The 21,882-nt window shown below is 38.3% G+C and overlaps 1 protein-coding gene and 1 non-coding gene across 2 annotated transcripts; one reads left to right on the top strand and one right to left on the bottom strand.

The window, feature by feature from the left end:
- Nucleotides 1-1,849: 1,849 nt before the first annotated feature.
- On the bottom strand, nt 1,850-2,947 carry IWZ02DRAFT_469626 (chaperonin 10-like protein; the record flags this gene model as incomplete). The annotated part of the gene is made up of 2 exons (XM_066768734.1): nt 1,850-2,857; nt 2,933-2,947. The coding sequence occupies 2 exons, from the start codon at nt 2,945-2,947 to the stop codon at nt 1,850-1,852; spliced, it is 1,023 nt and encodes a 340-aa protein (XP_066623391.1).
- Nucleotides 2,948-4,389: 1,442 nt separating this feature from the next.
- On the top strand, nt 4,390-4,461 carry IWZ02DRAFT_t61. The gene has a single exon. It is a non-coding gene; the product is annotated as a tRNA-Arg (tRNA).
- Nucleotides 4,462-21,882: the final 17,421 nt, after the last annotated feature.

Raw genomic sequence — 21,882 nt, 5'->3', positions numbered from 1 at the left:
GGCTGCTGAGAATTTCCTTTTGCCCCTCTTCTTTCGGTCTCTTTCCTACCAAGTCTTCGAGCCCGCAGCCCCTCCAACAGTAAAATATGTACACCGTAGCCTGTAATCTAGTAGCGACACTCGCAAAAGGAAGTCACTGGATAAAAGAGCCAAAAGGACTCCAATTCAAATCTTGCAAGCATTTTCACGGCAAATTTTGACACGAGAAGCACAAACTCGAATTTTCGGAACCTGCGAAGGTACGATGCATACGCGTGTGCGTAGATTGACCGGTTGCGCGGATGGATGGCGCGTCGTTCGGAAGGAGTAGACAAAGACAGAAACGAGTCTCTCCCCTCGTCTCGCTCCTCCCTCTTTGCCTCGTACAAGTGTGGCTTGCGCTCCGCGTCACCGGTGTCTAGGTGATTGAGTCGGTCGTCGTCTCGACCAGGGCGCCTTTTCCATCACCAGAAAACGCCCTTGGCCCTGCATGCAGTAATTAAACGCGACCTCGGAAAAACGGGTTGGCGGCGCTGGGCGTTTGCACGCGCTGGCATGGCTGGCCCTCTCGATGCGGCAGGAAGGGTGTGAGATGAGCTGAGGTGGGATGGGTAACGACTCGATTCGACCCGACTCGTCCCGCGGCGACGCGCCTCGTCGTCCCGTCCTGGCCCTGTCGTGTCCCGAGAGAGTGGTAAGTCGCGGTGGATGATCGTCGTCGTCTCGGCCAGGACTCCTCTCCCTTGGTTGCCCAGACTGGAGGGAGGAGGGAGTGGGGACGGCCTGCGGCAGGGCGCGAGGAAAAAGAGAAACATTACCCGGCTCCTGTGTGCCAAAGCGGTCTTATCGTGTGGGGGTGGGGAGATGATAAATTTCCCTTCCTCCTCTCTCTTTCTTCCCTTGGTTGTGCCCTGGTTCGAGTTGAATGTGTAGTGCAAACGTTACACAGATGGAGGAGGCTGACGACCGAACGACGCACCATCCTGCACGTCCTGACGACATGAAGCTAACAAAGGGTGTGCCATCGATATTCTGCGGCAGGTGTTGGACATTCACGTCTGGTGCGTGGGGCAGTGATGCGTCTCTGACTGTTTCATGGATGCTGTGCTCCACCTTTTTGATCGCGTCGTGGGAGACACGGTACGGGTTTTCGGACGATGGGATGGATGGATAGATCTTTGTTTGAGGGTGTATGGATGCTGCGGTAATGGGTAGCGTAGCATTACACTTGAGACAGGACTTCGAGTGGGAGCTGTGAGACATTTGGCCTGGAAGGTTGGCCGTATCTGGATGTCAGGCCATGCCTGTATTGGACGATTGTTGGTTCGCATGAGAGTGTACGTGCCTTTTGCTTCTCATGTCAGCAAGAGGAGAGAACATGATGCAGGAGCACGAATCTATGGACAAGATGCTTTGTTCTCCCGTGGATTCGAGTCCTTGGTGCTTGAAATGTCGACAAGGCACGTTTTTGCTGGAATGAAGTTGAGACTGAAACTCGCTTTCGCGGTTGCGACGCAAATGTCTCCTTCGCAAAGTCCGAAGGCTTTTGATCTGGTGCCAGGTGAGTCATGAGCTGGTTGTCCGAGATACAATCATGCCGAAAAGTCCGTCGAAAACGTTGTTGGTCAAGTGGTGGAGAAGAAGTTGAAGGAAAAGTGGCATGAGACTTGAAATGGCAGAAGTTGAAGTCGCTTCCTTGACGCAATTACCTGACCGCATCGGAAGGCAGCCACCTCCCATTTGCGAATTGCAAACTCGACAGGGTCATGAATATCAATCGAAACCTATGCAACTGAACGCGCGCATGAAGCAGGCCAATCTCGTCGTCATTCATGAATTTGTCTCTACATGTCGACTTCTCGTTCAACACTTAATTCTTTCCAGCGCCCTCAGTCTCGGGCACCTTGACAACGTACTTGACCGCACTCGCCTTGCCATTCTTCAAGTTCTGCAGCATTCCAGTGACGCCAGCCAAACCGCCGGGAATGACCTCATGGGGGTGCGGCGAGAACTTGCCCTCGTAAATCATCCTGAAGAGCCACCTGAAGTAGATGAAGCCAATTTCCTTGTTTCTCTGGTGCACGTCGCCCACCATGGTCCACTCGGTGGCCTGGTAAGTGTCGGGGTATTTGAAACCAGGCGTGGCAAACTGTTCGGTGGGCAGGACATTGGTGATTTTGGCGTCGGGAGCAAGGACAGCGACCAAATTTTCGTGACTGCCCTTTTCGGACACGGCATCGAAAGCGTGCTTCGGCGCACCAACTCCCGCCTTTGCGAGCGCGTCCTTGATCGACTTTACCAGGGCCTCGTCGCCGTTTCGGTAGTCGACGACGGCATCGCCTTTGCTCGGGTCGATCAAGCCCTCAACAAACGGGATGCCCTTACCCGCGACCGCGACAACGGGATGGATGTTGGACAGCTGCGCCAGTTTGATGGCAAACGCGCCCACTGCGGATGCTCCGCCGTAGACAATCAGCGGCGTCTTCTCCGTAGCCGGGTGCCAGGGCTCGGGAAGGCCAAGACGGACGTATAATCCAATGACGGCCGTCAGAGCAGCCAGCGGGATAGTAGCGGCCTCTTCAAAACTCAGGGTCGTTGGAATGTGCGAAGTCGTGTGGGCCCAGGCAAGAGCGTATTCGGCAAAGGAGCCGTGCGGTTTGGTCATTTCGTGGAAGGCAGCAACGCGGTCGCCGGGCTTGAATTCGTAGACATTCTCGCCAACTGCGTGGACGATGCCGGCAATGTCGTCGCCGGAGTTGTGCGGGTTTTGCGACCACTCGGTCGTCTTCCAGTCCTTGGGGTTAGAGCCGCTGGCAATGACCTTGATCACGACTTGATCGGGTCCGGGCTTGGGAATGGGAGAGTCGACAATGGCGACCTATGTGGGTGCGTTAATGTGTCAATTCATTTCAAAGTACATGTTCGATGGACTTGCATTCTCGGCGTCGGTTACGATCACTTCCTTCATGTTGGATGGATTTCGCATGCAACTTCCTTGAATTGAGGCGGCGAATGTAGACAAGCTGTTGTCAACAGGAAGCGCCTACAGCTCATGGCGTGAACGTATTTATGTCTTGACGTAATGTGGGGCAAGCACCATGGGGCAGGGGACCAGTGAGGAGTCAATTAGAAAAGTAGAGAAATGTCGCCATAGCTGACAAACGCTGCTGCGCTGCGACCACGACAGCTGCTGATCCAACCTCGCACTCCCTACAAGTGCGCTTGCTGACAATGAGAGGGGAAGAGGGGATCGGATACGGAGTTGTGGTTATGTTATTGTGCAGTATCTCCGGCCCGAGCGGTCGGCCTAGTTTGCTGGTGCACAGATCATTTGCCATGAAACGGGACGGAAACTTTTGTCCCCGGCCGACTACCCGCGTCTTCTCTTGGAGCTCACTAGAAACCGGCCTCGTGTTGGTTCTGTTGCTGTGCTTTACACGTCATAGTTGACGGATAGGTCGTTTTGTTTTGGAATGCGGGCGCATTTCATTGTCTCTTCATGCCTCGCAAGCGAGGGAGATTTTGACGAGTTTGTCCTTAACCAACTTTGAGCTTATTCAACAAGACCTCGAGCAGGTTTCTCCAGTTTGGACGACGAATGCAACGTTCGAGTGATCACGGGCGCGGGTGTTGCGGTTGGTTTGTAGCAAGATGTGGAGATGTTGTACCCCTCGGTCTGCTCCCAAACACCACTGCATCACTGTGCTACATCGGATACTTGCAGGCAGGTACAGTGACACACTCCCAAGGCACGCTTTCGTCTCTGTATGTTCCAGACTCATGCCGAAACGCAGTTGCACTGTCTCATCATTTCTCCGAAGCGCCCTTGCTAAGACGGTGTTAGTTGTTGAGTTCGGGATCTGGATTGGGCCAATTGAATTACGAATTTGGAAGACCTCTTGTCTGATTTTATTATTCTGGACCGATGCTCCCTTGCTGTTTGATCGTGGGTTCTAAGGGAGCACCGCTAAAGTGCTCCTAAAGTGTTCCTAACGTCCTCTAGAACCTTCAGTGTTGGATTTCGTGCGTCTTATAGGATTTTTTTTGGACTTGCTTCCGTCCACTTGGACGACGGCGGGAAGGCCAGTTCTCAGCCCCCCCTCGCCCGAAAAGAGCCTGGACAAACTATCCATCTGCAACAACCCTACACCGACATTGCACCGAGAATTACACTTCGTCGTACGAGATTCTTCAGCCGGGCATCCCTACTCACCTTATAAACGTACGCGGTATCCCCTGTAGATAGCTCCGTCTTGGATAGCCTATGGCTCCAGCAAGACGTAAAACAAACAATCAATCAATCAATCAATCAATGAAAAGCGGACTGAAGACAGAGACATTAAAGGTTATATATTATTTTTGGCACCAGTCGTATAACGTTGTTACAGGAGAAACAAGCTTAAAATGACTGGCCGCGTGGCCCAATGGCAAGGCGCTTGACTACGAATCAAGAGATTCCAGGTTCGACCCCTGGCGTGGTCATTCCTTTTGTCGTTACTCCGTTCCGGGGCCGTGTATGAGGCAGCAGGGCCGATACCACTACACCAACCGACCTAAAAAGGTATAGTAAGCGAGATAGTAGCTATCTCGCTTAGTCAGTGTATATATTAGGGTAGCGGCATGACACTATCTCCCCCTTAGAGGAACGCATCCTCGCGTTCGACCCGTTCGGCCGCGAAGCGGACGCGAGTCGGCACCGACGGGGAACTAGTCCGCCGACACGCAGGCACCTGGCCGGTCGGGGGACAAGGCCGACCGGTAGGCAGCGTAATGAAGGCTGTAATGGCTATAGGAACGCGGCGCGTACATGTAGTAGTAAAAGCGTAGCATGTACTAGGGCGTACGGATTATATAAGTATACTACTTACTAATATATATACTCCTAAGCGATAACCTAAATTTAGCTTATACCTATAAGAGCGGTTTAACTAGGACTTAAACTAATAACCTCTAGGTAGGTATAAATCTTACTTACTCTATAAGGTAGTAGGGCTAATACTACTATACTAACTAACCTAAAAAGGTATAGTAAGTAAGATAGTAGCTATCTTACTTAGTTAGTCTATATATTAGGGTAGTAGTATAATATATAGTAGTACTTAAGGTAAGCCTTAGGGATTATAATGCTATAACTAAGGTAGGACCTAGGGAACTCTAACTAGAACCTAAGGGGGCCGTACTAGGACCTAAAGAGGGCTATACGTATTAGTAAGGATATATAAACGCCCTAAGAGATGAAACCTTATAAACTAAGGTTTTATCTAATATCTATACTAAATATATTACTATTATTTATACTTAATTTAACTCTCTATAGTGCTAAATCTTATAGTTAAAACCTTTAACTACTATAGCTAGTTAAATTAAAAATAGCTCCTATAACTCGTTTAGGAAGCGTTAACCTAGAGGCTAGCTCTCTAGCTATAAACTAGCTAGTTAGAGGCTAAGAGGCTACTAACTAGAGGATAGTCCTCCCCTTAGTTAATAAAGACGCTTATATCGAAATCTAGTCCCTAAATAATAGTAAGAGCTAGCTCTTAGCTACTCTAATACTAAATCCGTACGTTACGACCGTTAATAATAAGATTACGGCGCTCTTAGTAACGCTTAATTCCGTAAATATAGAGGAGCTTACTAACGTATACTAATAGGTTTAGAGGCTTTAGGAGATTAAATTAAGTCTCTTAGGGCTACCTATTACGACCCTAGTTAGGCCTAACTTACGACCTAATTTATAAGCTCCCTATTATAACCCCCTTAGCTCCCTTATTAAGGCCCCTACGCCTAAGCTTATAAGCTTAGAGGTAAAGAATATAGACTCCTAGTTTTAGGCCCTAAATAACGCGTTTAAGATATATAGTACCTCTAAAGATTTAGGGCGTTAGTTATAATAGGCTACCTAGGGGTTAGCTATTAGTAAGGTAAACCTACGCGATAAGGTATTTAATACCCTTAACTTAAAAATAGACCTCCTAGTCTACTTTAAAGACTTCTATACGTTTATTATAGACTAGATCTAGGACCCTAACGTATAGAGGTTTAAGATATATATAAAGTTCTTTAATACGACCTAAATAAAGAGGTAAGAGTTTAAAAGCCTATAGTCTATACTAGAAGCTAAGGAGTAACGTCTTAAGTTTAAGATTATTAATAAGGAGCACCGTATTATATACTAGTTCTTATAGGTATACCTAATCTTACGTACTAAGCTAACTAAGATAAGTGCTAAGAGTTATATAAAGACTAAGCGTAATATATTTACTAAAGTTAAGAAGGTAGAGGAGCTCCTAGGGTAGGTATCCCTAAAGGGTAACCCTAAAGGGGCGCCTAAAAGGGGCTAGTTTAAACCCGGCTTAGTACCCCCCTAGGGGCTAAGGCCTAAGAAGAAATACTAGGGCTCCCTATCTAGGGGCGTAGCTAATAAAGCGACCTACTAGGAGAGTAGGCTAAAGAACTATTAGACTAGTAATTAGTACTAAAAGGGTAGTACTCCCTAGCTAAGGAGAGACTAACCGCTACTAACTAATAAAAAGTTAGAAAAAGGCGCGTCCTAGTTATATACCTAGGAGTATCTTAGTAACTAGAGTAGGAGAATTAATAAAGAGACTATTAAGTAATATATAACTTATTAGTAGTTTATATTATATACGATATAGCTACTAGGATATACTCCCTAACGGCTCTTATTAATAATAGCGCTACCCTAAACCTAGTTTAGAGGTTAGTAGCTTAGGGTAAGGGCCTAGTCCCTACCTAAGAGCTACCTAGTTACTACCTAAACGCTACCTTAGCTAATAGGTCTCCTCTTACCTTAGGACTAGCCTATTAGCTTACTATAACTACATAAGATAATTAAGGTTAGAGCTAAGCTATAGGCCTCTAACTATTCTAGGAGAGCTAAGATATAGTATTTAAACTTATCCTTAGCCTAGAATAGATTTCTAAGGCTAAATACTATTTTAAGTACTTCTAGGGATGTAGGCTATCTTTCTCCTAGGCTAACCTAGACTATAAACCTATAATTAAATAAGTATTATTAGAGGAATTAAGAAAGGAGGTTAGCCCTAAGGGATATATCTATAGTGCCTAGACCTATAGGTCTATAGTATAATAACCTTAGTAGGTTAGCTACCTAGGTCCTAGTAGGACCCCGTAGAGCATATAATTACTAGTAACTACTAGTTACCCTAATAAAGGCGGTTATACTCTATACCTAGTAGCCTATATAGGTACTAGTAGGAGCCTAATCTAGGGCCTCCTAGAGTAATATACTAAATTTAATAATGTCTTTAATAGTAATCTTACCGGTATATTAGCCTAGAACTTAGTATATAACTATATAATTAATCTTAAGGACGGTAGAATACTACTATAGTTACCTATATATAACCTATCTAAGAGAGAATTAAGTATCCTTAGAGAGTACCTAGAAAAGACGCTACGCCTTAGATAGATTAGACTAAGTAAGTTACCTATAGGGGCCCTAATCCTCTTCGTGCCTAAGGCTAATAGGACCCTACGCCTTTATATAGACTACTAGGAACGCCTTTTAGGCTAGCTAATACTCCTATATCTTTCTAAGTATATATCTACTAAGCTATAGCTAGGCTCCTAGACTCTATCTATATTATCTACCTAGATAATATTCTTATTTACTTCTAAAATAAGGTAGACTATATACGGCACGTAAAGTAAATCTTATAATATCTATGGGAATAGAAACTATATGCTAAAATCTTAAAGTACGCATTCTATATAAAACGCGTTAAGTTCCTAGGGTTCGTAATTACCCCTAATAGCGTCTAAATAGATACTAAGAGGGTCTAGACTATTAAAGAATAGCTAGAACTATAAAGCTATAAGGATATTTAAGTATTCCTAGGCTTTACTAACTTCTATTACCGGTTCATCTAGAACTACTCTATACTAACCTAACCCCTATATAAACTCCTATAGGAGGCTAGTTAGGCCCTAGCCGGCACCTTATTAGACGCCGTAGAAGCGAAGAAGAAAAAGACTAGAAAGAGGCCTATAAGGTAGTACTAACCCTAGTACTAGCTAGAGGCTGCCTAGATAGCCTTTAAGTAGCTATAAGTAGCCTTCCTAGAAGGCCCCCTACTATAGTACTATGATCTAAAGCGCCTACTAACCCTAATTACGGACGTATCTAACTACGTACACGTAGGAATACTCCTATAGCTAGCTATTAGTAGTAATAGGGCTACCTATTAGTACCTAATTACCTACTACTTACGTAAATTTATTACTATAGTAGTATAGTACGATACCTACGATAAAGAATTACTTATAATTATAGAGTGCTTTAAGATGTAGTAGTACTACCTAGTATATATACCTACCCTAACGCGAGTCCTTACGGATTATAATAACCTCCGCTATTTTATAGATACTAAATACCTAACCGTAAGGCAGGCTAGGTATACGGAGTTATTAGCGGAATTTAACTTTAAGATTAGCTATAAACCTAGCTTAAGTAACCCTACTAATAGTTTATCCTACTACCCTAACTATGTAAGGGGCTTTAAAGAAGTGGATAAATAGCTAGTATTAGACGTACTATTACCTACTCTATAATAGAAGCTCTAAGTAAAAGACCTTAAGGAGTTACTAGGTACTACTATACCCCTAGTTACTAGCTAGATAGACGTATTATAGTACGTACTTAAAGCGGAGGTACTAGTAAAGCTACCCTTAAAATAAGTCTAATAATATAAGTAATACCCCCTTATAGCGTCCTTACTTACTAGTATTAGCTTAGTGCTAAGTCTAACACCTTATTAAGACGTAGTAGTAGCTACTCTTAGTAAAACGGTATATACTAACCCCCCTAAGTCCCTTCTCTAGCTACTTCTAGATAGCTAGAGGAAGGACTCTCTATCTTAGGAGGTCCGTATAGACGGCGTAATAGGGGTAGATGTTAGCGGTATTCTATAAAGATAAGTAATATCTTTATTATATACCGTATGGTAGATGGTTTATAGTAGAGAATGTAGTAGATTCTTTACTATAAGAGAACTTCCTTAAAGGACTAACTAGCAGGCTACCTAAGGGTGTTTATATAGAAGAACCTATAGATTCTAGAGAGTTCTATCTCTAGGTAATTAGTAATAGGTTCTTCTATTAATAGAAGACGATTTCTAATCAATCTAGACTAGAAGATTCTAGGCCTTAGTAATAAGACAATCTAGAATAAGGGCTAGAATCTAAAAGAACCCGTAGGAATAAGTTCTTAGTAATAGAAGAGGTCTAGAAGAGTCTAGAACAGTCTAGACTTATTCTTAGGCCTCTAACATTTCTTATTAGCGGTATTCTATAAAGATAAGTAATATCTTTATTATATACCGTATGGTAGATGGTTTATAGTAGAGGATTTTTCTCTAAGGCGCTTACTTCTCTTAGGCTCCTCCCTACTAGTATCTATAGTAGTTATAGACCTAGATCTTAGTCTATTAGGAGGACTAGTTATAGAAGAAGGAAATATAGGCTTAGTATAGTCTATATCTTCCTTATCTTCTATACTTTTAGTATAGGGAGAAGGAAATTCATCCTCTTTAAAGGTAACATCCCTAGTACGTATAATAGCTTGTTTTTCTATATCCTAGTATCTATAAACATGCTCCCCCTTAAAGCCTAATAATATACTAGGCCTAGAGCGTAGAGAATACTTAGAGGATATAGTACGCTTTTCTCTAGGGATGTTTATAAAGACTTTACTTCCGAAAGTCTTTATATAAGAGAGATTTATAGTAGGAGACCTAGTAGTAGCAGCTATGTTACTATAGAAGGCCTAAGTAATATAGAGGAAGATATCTCTTATTACTTACTCTATAGTAATAGGGAACCTACTACTACTAAAGAAGATACCTATAGACGCCTTAACTAAGGTACTTATAAAGGCTCTCTTTACTAAATTCCTCTCTATTACCCTGCGTAATAAGTTAGGGGGAGTGTTAGAGGCCTAAGAATAAGTCTAGACTGTTCTAGACTCTTCTAGACCTCTTCTATTACTAAGAACTTATTCCTACGGGTTCTTTTAGATTCTAGCCCTTATTCTAGATTGTCTTATTACTAAGGCCTAGAATCTTCTAGTCTAGATTAATTAGAAATCGTCTTCTATTAATAGAAGAACCTATTACTAATTACCTAGAGATAGAACTCTCTAGAATCTATAGGTTCTTCTATATAAACACCCTTAGGTAGCCTACTAGTTAGTCCTTTAAGGAAGTTCTCTTATAGTAAAGAATCTACTACATTCTCTACTATAAACTATCTACTATGCGGTATATAATAAAGATATTACTTATCTTTATAGAATACCGCTAATAACTATCCTATAGACTTAGCCTAATGTAAGTAGACTATTCTACTAACTATACCCATAAAAGACCTTAATTACCGTAAGGGTATCAAAAAAGACCTAATAACTCCACTAACCGGACCCTATATAGAAACTAGGGATAATAGGAACACCTAGCCGGCATAAATAGATCCTATAGAAAAGAAAACCTAGTTTAGCTACTATAGTAAAGGGTGTTATAACGGGTGGGCATGATATATATACGCGATAGCTATAACTACTCTAACTCCTTACTTATAATAATATTAGCGGGCTTATTAGGGCTAAAGAGACTACTAGTATTCTACTATAGGTTAGCTAATAGGAACCTAAATAGGGTTATAAATAGTAATAACTTACCTTCTAATGCTCCTATACGGCGCGGTAACTTACCTAATAATGATAACCTAACTCTACTAGCGTAACCCCTTTACTCTTTACGCTATTACCTATAGCCTTAGTATAGTTCTAAGCTATATGCTCTAGTGTGTTTAAATAGCCGAACTATAAAGCTAAGGGACGTATAAATATGTCTTACTAGGCTAGAGTAGTAGCGTCGTACGTATCCTTATCTAAAAGCCTATAAGCATGATCTAGCTCGGCCTTAGAATAGGCCGCTAGTAGAGGAATAGTAGCTATACTACTAGTAGATATAGGAACGGAAGATAAATAAGACGCCTAAGTCTAAGACTAGGTCTAGTGATAAGACTCTAACTTATTATACGCTATAGTATAGTAAGCATAGTTAATTAAGTACTTATACTCCTCTAGCGTAATATTAACCGCGCGGTAAAAATACTTATTAATCTACTAATAACCGGTTAGTAACGCGCCTAAGTAGTACCCGAATAGCATACCTATTCATACTAATTAGCTATAGCGGCGTAGTATATATACTTACTACTCCTACCTATTAGCACCTTATAACTAATAAATAACATGTAGATCTAGGCCTAAACAATTAAAGGGTTCCTAGAATAGTTAGCTATAGCTATTTAGGAAATTAGCCCTAATAACTTACTATAAGTAAGCCTATGGCTCGTAACTACTAGATAATAACATACTAGTATCACCCCTAGGAGAGCCGCTAGGCGCCTTACGCTTATAAGGAGAGGTCTATAGCTTCGTAATAGGGGCTAAAGGGTTACCTAGTAGTACCCTAGACTAGTAGTAAATATATTACGCATAAGTAGGGCGATCTAATAGCGGCTAAGGCTAGAAATAAACCGGGTAGCTATGAACCTCATTATACATAAGATGGGGGGGAGCTATAGTAAAAGTCATATAAAGATAATAGTTAAAAAAGATAGATAATAGGTAAGATAAGCGACTCTATTTATATGCTACTAGCTGCTAACTCTATACCTATAAGCTAATACCTAGGCGCTTATATATAAGCTATAAGGCTAATAATAAAGTAGATAACTCTATAGGCTTAAATAAAGAAAACCCTATCACTATATAATAATGCTTAGGGCTATAATAATGCTAATTACAGGCTAGAACACGCCTAATAGCATAACTATACCCTTAGGCTAGATAATATAATAACCTAATAGGTAATACTACCGCTTAACTCTACGCTACTTAGTACCCCTAAGACGGCTACTTACTAATAGTCTAAGGATAGCCCATTTAGAGGGGGGGATAGTATAATACTATAACTAAGGCGGGGCCTAGAGAACTCTAACTAGGACCTAAAGGGGGCCGTACTAGGACCTAAAGAGGGCCGTACGTATTAGTAAGGACATATAAACGCCCTAAGAGATAAAACCTAATAAACTAAGGTTTCGTCTAATATCTATACTAAATACATTATTATTATTCACCCTTAATTCGACTCTCTACGGTGCTAAATCTTATATATATATAAGTATACCTCTAGCTCCTAGTTTTAGTGCTTAGTCTACCTATTAGTCTATAGGTAGAACGCTATACTTAACTTTTAGATAATCCTTAAGTAGTAGTAGAATATGCTCTAGTAGTTACTTATAAAGAGGCTACCCTAGTCTAAGATAATATTAATTAGGCACCTAGTTACTATAATAACCTTATACTAAATAAGAGTACCTAAGCTATCTATGCTTATAGTTATTTATATAGGAAGATACTATACGTATTTTATAAACCTATCTACTAGGACTAGGATAGCATTATATTCACATCCTAATAGATCCTAGGAGGGTAGAAGGTCCGTAATAAAATCTATTATGAAATGTTACTAGGGCATTATAGGTCTTTAGACTAGTTTAAGGAGCCTATATAGCTTATACCGCCGCGGCTTATTTTACTAGTAGGCATTATAGTCTCCTATATATACGGTTACGTCTTTAGCTAGTATTAGCTACTAGTATTTACGGCTAATAACCTCTATCGTACGTTTAATACTAAAGTATCTACCTACTAGGTTATTATAATTCCGTATAAAGATCTTACTATATAGTAGGGTGCTATTAGGTACCTATACTTTACTATTCTAGTAGATAAGACCTTAGGGGTCTATAGAATACCCCTCTCTAGTACTATCTACTATTAGAGGCCTAAGAATAAGTCTAGACTATTCTAGACTCTTCTAGACCTCTTCTATTACTAAGAACTTATTCCTACGGGTTCTTTTAGATTCTAGCCCTTATTCTAGATTATCTCATTACTAAGGCCTAGAATCTTCTAGTCTAGATTGATTAGAAATCGTCTTCTATTAATAGAAGAACCTATTACTAATTACCTAGAGATAGAACTCTCTAGAATCTATAGGTTCTTCTATATAAACACCCTTAGGTAGCCTGCTAGTTAGTTCTTTAAGGAAGTTCTCTTATAGTAAAGAATCTACTACATTCTCTACTATAAACTATCTACCATACGGTATATAATAAAGATATTACTTATCTTTATAGAATACCGCTAATAAGAAAACTACTCCTTCCTTTTAGAAATTACTTATAGTTCTGTATGCCTTTATAAAAAAGAAAAACCTTCGTCTAACGGACTAAGTAGACCTAGGAGGAAGGGATAAGCTCTATACTTTAATTTATACTTTTAGAAAAGAAGTTAATTATGAATTACTTATAGATACTACTAGAGAATATTAGGTAGATATATACGTTCTTACTATTAATAACATTAAAAGAGCCTAAAAAGAAGTATTAGACGAAGATAAGGATACTAAAATACTTATCTAAGAGAAGCTTCCCCTAGCGTATAAGGACTCCGCTAATGTATTTTTAAAATAAGATTTAGATACTCTACTACTATACTATCTAGGTATAGACTACCGGATTAAATTTAACCTAGGCTAGGATTTTTATTTACCCCTAAGCCCGTTATATAGCATGACATATAAGTAACTCTAGGCTACGAAGGAATATATTCACGAAAATTTATAGAAGGGATTCATTATACCTAGCTATTCTCCGTACGGATCTCTAGTACTTATAGTAAAGAAACTAGGAGGAGGATAGAGATTTTACGTAGACTACTATAGGCTTAATAAGCTAATAAAAAAGGACGTATACCCTCTCCCCCTTATTTCTAAATTACTATAGCGTACGGGAAAGGGTAAGGTATTCATAAAGCTTAACATCTAATAAGCATTTTATTAAATCTAAATAGATAAAGCGTCTAAAGAGTTTACTACTTTTCGTACGAGATATAGGATGTATAAGTATTAAGTCTTACCTTTTAGATTAAGTAATAGACCGGCTGCCTTCTAGTAATTTATTAACTTAATCCTACTTCCCTATTTAGATAACTTCATTATTACCTTTATTAATGATTTATTTATTATTTTAGAGAACCTAGAAGAACATAAAAAACACGTCTAGACGGTACTTATAATTCTATATAACGTAGACCTTTAAGCGGATATTAGAAAGTCTAAGTTTTCTATTACTTATACGAAGTTTCTAGGATACATTATTTTAACTAAGAGAATTACTATAGACCTAGAGAAGGCCTAGACCGTATAAATATAGGAGATACCTACTACCTTAAAGGGACTTTAATCTTTCCTTAGGTTTTATAACTTTTACTATAACTTTATACCGGAATATAGATAAGCCGCTTATCTACTTAAGAAACTTAGTTCTAAGTAGAAGTAGCGCCCCCTAGGTGAAGTTAAAAAAGAGTCTTTCTTTTAACTACGCGAAATAATAGCTAGTAACCTAGTACTTACATACTACGACCCCTCGTACGAAACCCGGATTAAGACTAATGTAAGTAATAGAGTAGTAGCCGGAGTCCTCTCGTAAATATAACCTATAAAAGAGTAGTAACTAGTTACTTTCTACTCTAAGGTAATATCTAACCCTAAGATATAGTATAAGATTTATAATAAAGAGCTTTTAGCTATTATCTAAGGACTATAAGAGTAGTAGAGTATACTACTTAGCCTATAAAATCCCTTCCTAGCCCTTACGGACTATTCGGCGCTATAGTATTTCTTAATAAGTAAGGCCCTTACGGCTAGATAAGCTTATTAGTTAGAGAAAATTACTAAGTTCGCCGTACGATTCACCTACCGGCCGGGAAAGGAGAACATTATAGTAGATATTCTAACTTATAAGCATGAGGAGTTATAAACCTAGAAGGTAAAGGCTAAGGCATCTCGTACGATGTATCTAATTCCCCCTAATAACATTTTAGACGTAGATATTAACATTATAAGCTTCGACTAAGGGCATAAACTAGACCTAATTAATTAAATACTCTAGGCTAACTAGATAGACCCGGCGCTATAGGACTAGAGAAATAAGGTAAAGATAAATTATAATAACTAGGAGTTAAAGAATAGTCTACTTACTTATTCTAGCTAACTATTAGTGCCTATATAAGGCGACCTTCGTACGAAACTAATTAAGTCTATCTATTCTTCCCCTATTCTCGTATATCCGGAATAAACGAAGATAAAGAAGATGTTAACGCGATTCTACTACTAGCCTAGTATAGGCTAGACTATTAAAGAATTTATCTAAGGATATACGACATGCTAATGTTTAAAAAACTTTAGGGATAAGACCCTAGGACTACTAAAACTAGTACTAATACTAGACTAAGTATAGTAGTATATTAGAATAGATTTTAAGGAAATGCTAAAGGACTATATAGGGTATAATACTATACTTATTATTATCGACCGCCTAAGTAAATAAGTGTTTAGCCTACCCTACTATAAGAGTATTACAGCTTAGGGAGTAGCTAAACTATTCTATAAGCGAATTTAGCGTACGTACGGAGCTCTAGAGATAATTATTTCTAACTAAGGGCCATAATTCATCTTAGCTTTCTAGACGGAGTTATGTAGGCTAACTAGTATATAAGTAAAACTTACCTTAGCATATTACTCGTAAATAAATAGTAGTACGGAAATTATAAACTAATTAATTAATTTAAGACTACGTCCGTTTATTAGTTATTTTTAAGATGATTAGGCAGTACGCCTACTAGTACTAGACTTTACGTAAGCTATCTTACTATATGAATTAATAGGAGTATCCCTATATGAAATAGTACTTAGATATCTCCCTTAGCTAGAATTTAATTAGGAGCGCCGTATAAAGTTAGTAAAACTAAGTAAGAAGATTAGTTATAAGTTAGCCTAGGCCTTCGCGTACTAGGCGTACGATACTATAGAATAGGCTAAGAAATACCTAAGTAAAACTTAGGAGCGCATAGTCTATTAAGTAAATTAGTCTAGGCGTAAGCTAGATTTTAGTATTAGTAATAAGGTATACGTCCGTAAAATAGGTTAGATGACTAATTAGCCTAGTATGAAGTTAGACTAACCTAATAGCGGCCCCTATTAGATTACTAGCATAAAAGGCTACTTATATATTTTAGACCTTCTATACTATATTAAAGTTAATAACCTATTCTATATAGATTACCTTCGTAAGGCCTATAACCCTATTCTAGGCTAGTAACTAGAGCTAGAACCTCCTACTATTTATATAAATAAGGAAGAGTACGAAGTAGACTTTATACATTATAGTTAAATCGTCTAAGGCAGGCTTAAGTACTAAGTATAATAGAAAGCGCACGACTAGGACAATATATAGTACCTAGTATAGAACTTTATAGGAATTTCTTTCCTTATTACGGACTACTATTAAAGGAACCTAAATGGCCTAGGACTACTAGCGTAACTCTATACCTAGGTAGATACTTTCATATAAGAAAAGGAATATATTAGAACTAATATAGATAACGTCCTAGTTATCTAAGAGAATATATAAAGAAAACTACGCCGCCGTGTAAAGTAGTTTACTAAATGTTAGAGGCCTAAGAATAAGTCTAGACTATTCTAGACTCTTCTAGACCTCTTCTATTACTAAGAACTTATTCCTACGGGTTCTTTTAGATTCTAGCCCTTATTCTAGATTATCTCATTACTAAGGCCTAGAATCTTCTAGTCTAGATTGATTAGAAATCGTCTTCTATTAATAGAAGAACCTATTACTAATTACCTAGAGATAGAACTCTCTAGAATCTATAGGTTCTTCTATATAAACACCCTTAGGTAGCCTACTAGTTAGTCCTTTAAGGAAGTTCTCTTATAGTAAAGAATCTACTACATTCTCTACTATAAACCATCTACTATATAGTATATAATAAAGATATTACTTATCTTTATAGAATACTACTAATACTAAATAGCTTTTATTATCCTCCTATTCTAGTATATAAACCCCTATACTAGGCTTAGTAACCTAGTACGCTAGATAACGCGCGCCTCTACTTTAATTACCTACTACTATTATAGTAGATAATCCGACACTCCCTAACCCTAAAATTACCTCTCTACTCCTTATTATCTAACGGACTAGGACTAGGACTATTTAATTATTTAAATATTTTTTTTATTATAATTCTAGTACCCCGTACCTAATACCTATTTTAATTTAAGTTTATTTTCCCTTATACTCCTTTATATGAAGCTACTCTAACTATTATTATTATGCCTACTTTTAGGGGGGGGGGAATGTTACGGCCTACACCCTAGATAATAGATACGGCCTAATATACTTCCTAATAAACCGACTTAGTAGAACTAATAGATGAACTAACTTAGCCGCCTAAGTAGCGAACTATCTAACTGCCTAGGTAGAAGCTATAACGACTAACTCGTCATATAAGGGTCGTACGAAATAGTTACTACTCTAGATAAATCCTTTAACTACGTATACTACTTTAGATATATATAGAGTAGTAGACTACGGTATGAGGCTAGATAGCGGTTAGCTTACGGATAAAGGTAATCCTATTATCGTCCGACTAAGGTATATAAAAGGTAGTATAGCCTAGGGTAGATTAAGGAGTATTCTTAGAATTACGTATAATTAAGTGCTTCTTAGCGGATCTACTTCAGCTATACCCCCCGCTTATAAGTTATTTTACTACTACATGATATATACCCGCTATAACTCTATAGCGCAGGCTTATACATGTATAACTAAAGTTAGAAAGTAAAAACCTACCCTCTAAAGTATCGTACTATAAGTATACCCGTACCTACCCCCTAAGGGGAGGCCCTACCTAACCCTATTTCCCTTCTACTAGACGGCCGTAACTATGAAATCTAGGATACCCCTATACCGCCTAGCCTACTACCTACTTAACTAGCTAATAAACCTAAGAAAATAGACTAGAACTTCCCTATAAGCCCTATCCCCCTATTATCCCTACTAATTATCGTACTAGGCCTAATTAAGAAATAGTATACTATGCTAAAGAGAACTATCCTAGTAGATACTTCTAAACCTAACCCTACCTACTATAGAAAAAGGACTAGGGTTAGATTTCGTCTAAACTTTAATACTACCTAGGAGGTAATTAATATAGCCCTCTCTTATATCCTATACGTAATAAACCTTACGTATAATATAAGTAAAAAGTAAAGACTCTATAACCTTAGTAATATCCTACGGGATTATACTAAGATAGGTCGTATAGGTAATACATTATTAGTTCTTACTACTTAAGTTTACTCTCTTAAAAACACTACTTATACGCTAGGAGTAAAGGTTTACTAGCTATAAAAACCGGTTATCCTTCCTATAAACCTAGCTAAACCATCGTACGTAACCTAAGCCTAGAAAGTAACTACTACTAGAAAACTATATATAATAACTCCTTACCTAAAGACGACTATAAAGCTAGCTACTACTCCCCTAAAGACCCTTTAGGATATGTAGGTTATTATCTAGCTATAAAGTCCCTTCCTAGACTTTAACCCTCTCTCCGTATAAAATAATATTAATAATGCCTTTAAGAATATAGGTATATCTAGCCTAGTCGTGTTAATAGTAATATATATAGAGAAGGGTAACATCCTACTTACTAGCTTACCCTAGTATAACTCTAAATTCCTTACCTCCTATAAAGACCTCTTTACTTACCTATTCCTAGATACTATAGTCTAGGAGAACTAAACCTAGTATAAGGTTATTACCTATAGCATCCCTATTAAAGACCTACATATACTTAATATTAGATAATTCATTATAGAAGAGGTCTATACCTTTAATCCTAGCCTTTCTATTATTAGAACTCTATACTAGCTTACTTCGGCCGAAAGAAGGGCTACCTAAAAAGTAGGGTTAGTTATTATAGCCTTCCGTATAGTAAAAGAGGTAGAGATAGCTATCTTAAAGCTATTCTATCTTATAGGAGTAAGTATAAGGGTTATAAAACTCCTTAGGATTACTCTAGATATATAGTATATAAAGTATTAAGAATTTAGCTATAGCTCCTCTAGGTATTATAATAGAACTAAATGCTTACTATATACTAGCCCCTATACTATAGAAAAGTATAACTATAAATACTATATAAAGAGAGGCACGAAATATACCTATATAGCGTTAAAGTATAGTAACTATAACGGTACTTATTACTCCTAGGACCTAAACTATCCCTATTATCCGATAAAGCTATCCCTCTAGTAGAAATGTTAGGTAACCTCTAAGTTATACTATTAGGGATAGTACTAGAACGCTATAGTAGAGCGTATATATAATCTACCTTACCTACTACCCTATACTATATTTACTTTTATGTATACGCCTTCTTCCTATCCCTCTTCCTTTTATTACTATTACTTTATGCTACCTATCTACTTAGATAATAGTAGGAAGGCTAGTTCTTAGCCCCCTCTTACCTAAAAAGAGCCTAGATAAACTATCTATCGATAATAACCCTATACTAACATTATACTAAGAATTATACTTCGTTATATAAGATTCTTTAGCTAGGTATCCCTACTTACCTTATAAACGTACGCGGTATCCCCTATAGATAGCTCCGTCTTAGATAGCCTATATGTTAGCGGTATTCTATAAAGATAAGTAATATCTTTATTATATACCGTATAGTAGATGGTTTATAGTAGAGAATGTAGTAGATTCTTTACTATAAGAGAACTTCCTTAAAGGACTAACTAGTAGGCTACCTAAGGGTGTTTATATAGAAGAACCTATAGATTCTAGAGAGTTCTATCTCTAGGTAATTAGTAATAGGTTCTTCTATTAATAGAAGACGATTTCTAATTAATCTAGACTAGAAGATTCTAGGCCTTAGTAATAAGACAATCTAGAATAAGGGCTAGAATCTAAAAGAACCCGTAGGAATAAGTTCTTAGTAATAGAAGAGGTCTAGAAGAGTCTAGAACAGTCTAGACTTATTCTTAGGCCTCTAACACTCCCCCTAACTTATTACGCAGGGTAATAGAGAGGAATTTAGTAAAGAGAGCCTTAGTAAGTACCTTAGTTAAGGCGTCTATAGGCATCTTCTTTAGTAGTAGTAGGTTCCCTATTACTATAGAGTAAGTAATAAGAGATATTTTCCTCTATATTACTTAGGCCTTCTATAGTAATATAGCTGCTACTACTAGGGATTCTAACCTCTTTAAAGGTCTCTCTAAGAGGATGAGGTACTTCTTCTATAGGGCTATTAATAGTAGCCTCTATAGTAGTCGATTCCTTAGAGGATTTTTCTCTAAGGCGCTCACTTCTTCTAGGCTCCTCCCTACTAGTATCTATAGTAGTTATAGACCTAGATCTTAGTCTATTAGGAGGGCTAGTTATAGAAGAAGGAAATATAGGCTTAGTATAGTCTATATCTTCCTTATCTTCTATACTTTTAGTATAGGGAGAAGGAAATTCATCCTCTTTAAAGGTAACATCCCTAGTATGTATAATAGCTTGTTTTTCTATATCCTAGCATCTATAAATATGCTCCCCCTCAAAGCCTAATAATATACTAGGCCTAGAGCGTGGAGAATACTTAGAGGATATAGTACGCTTTTCTCTAGGGATGTTTATAAAGACTTTACTTCCGAAAGTCTTTATATAAGAGAGATTTATAGTAGGAGACCTGCCCTTAGCTATATTTAGCCGGACTAGAGGCGAAATACCCTCTAGGGACTTCTTAGGGGTCCGGTTTAGAATATAAGTGGCGGTTTTAATAGCCTCTAGCCAGAAGGTAAGGGGGACCTTAGAATTTAAGAGAAGGCAACGGGTAATAGTATCTATTAACCCATGTGTCCTCTCTATAAGCCCGTTTTACTCTGGGCTATAAGGAGAACTCTTTTCTAGAGTTATTCCTTTATTTTTAGCTAGTAAATCTAGCTGAGTTTCCCTATATTCTAGGCCATTATCTAGCCTTAAAGACTGGACTTTACTATGCGGCTCTATAAGTTTAAGATAGTAAACTATCTTATTATAAGCTTCTCCTTTAGTAAATAGGGGGAATACCCATATAAACCTACTATAATAGTCTATAAAGGCTATATAGTAGGTGTATCCCCCTATTCTCTTAGGAGTAATAGGTCCTACGACATCTAGACCTATCTTCTCATAAGGTTTAGAGACCGCTACTAGTGTAGTAGATATAGTACGCTTAGATTTAGCTAAAGGGCATATAGAATAGTCTATTTTACTACCCTTAATAGGTAGTAGTGCCCTAAGAGCTTCTAAGTTTATATGCCCTAACCTATTATGCTATAGGTTTAAATCTACTATGTATAAGTGATTTATAGTAGATTCTACCTTAGGTAGTATAAATAGGTTATTCTGAAGTAAAACTTCGGCATATATCTGCTCTCTTTTATCTATAAGTCTTAAGTTCTTTATATCTAGATATATACCATGTGTATATAGCCTAGATATAGAGATAAGATTTATAGATAAATCGGGGATATAGAGAGTGTCTAGAAGGGTTAGATTTATCCTTCTATTAGCGTACTTAAAGGTAATAGGTATAGTACCTATTCCTTTAGCATAGATCTCTCCTTTACCTAGTTTTATAGGGAAATTTACTTCTTTTAAAGAAGTAAAGAGATCTTTATGTCTAGACATATGGGCTATAGCGCCGGTGTCTAGAATCTAGTCATTTAGGCCGGGACCCGCGGTAAAATAAGAGGTATAACCCGTAATGTGTAGGGTATCCTCTAAATCCGTAGGACTACTATTATTTTCTTTACCCTTTAAATTCCTAGCTCTTTTATAGCAGTCATTTTCTAGATGGCTATTCTTTTTATAATAAGAGCACTT

The sequence above is a fragment of the Phyllosticta citriasiana genome (genome assembly GCF_038021145.1).
Source record: "Phyllosticta citriasiana strain CBS 120426 chromosome Unknown IWZ02scaffold_6, whole genome shotgun sequence".
Taxonomy (NCBI): Eukaryota; Fungi; Ascomycota; class Dothideomycetes; order Botryosphaeriales; family Phyllostictaceae; genus Phyllosticta; species Phyllosticta citriasiana.
The sequence above is the reverse complement of the archived record's forward strand: the minus strand, read 5'-3'. Positions and strand labels throughout refer to the sequence as shown.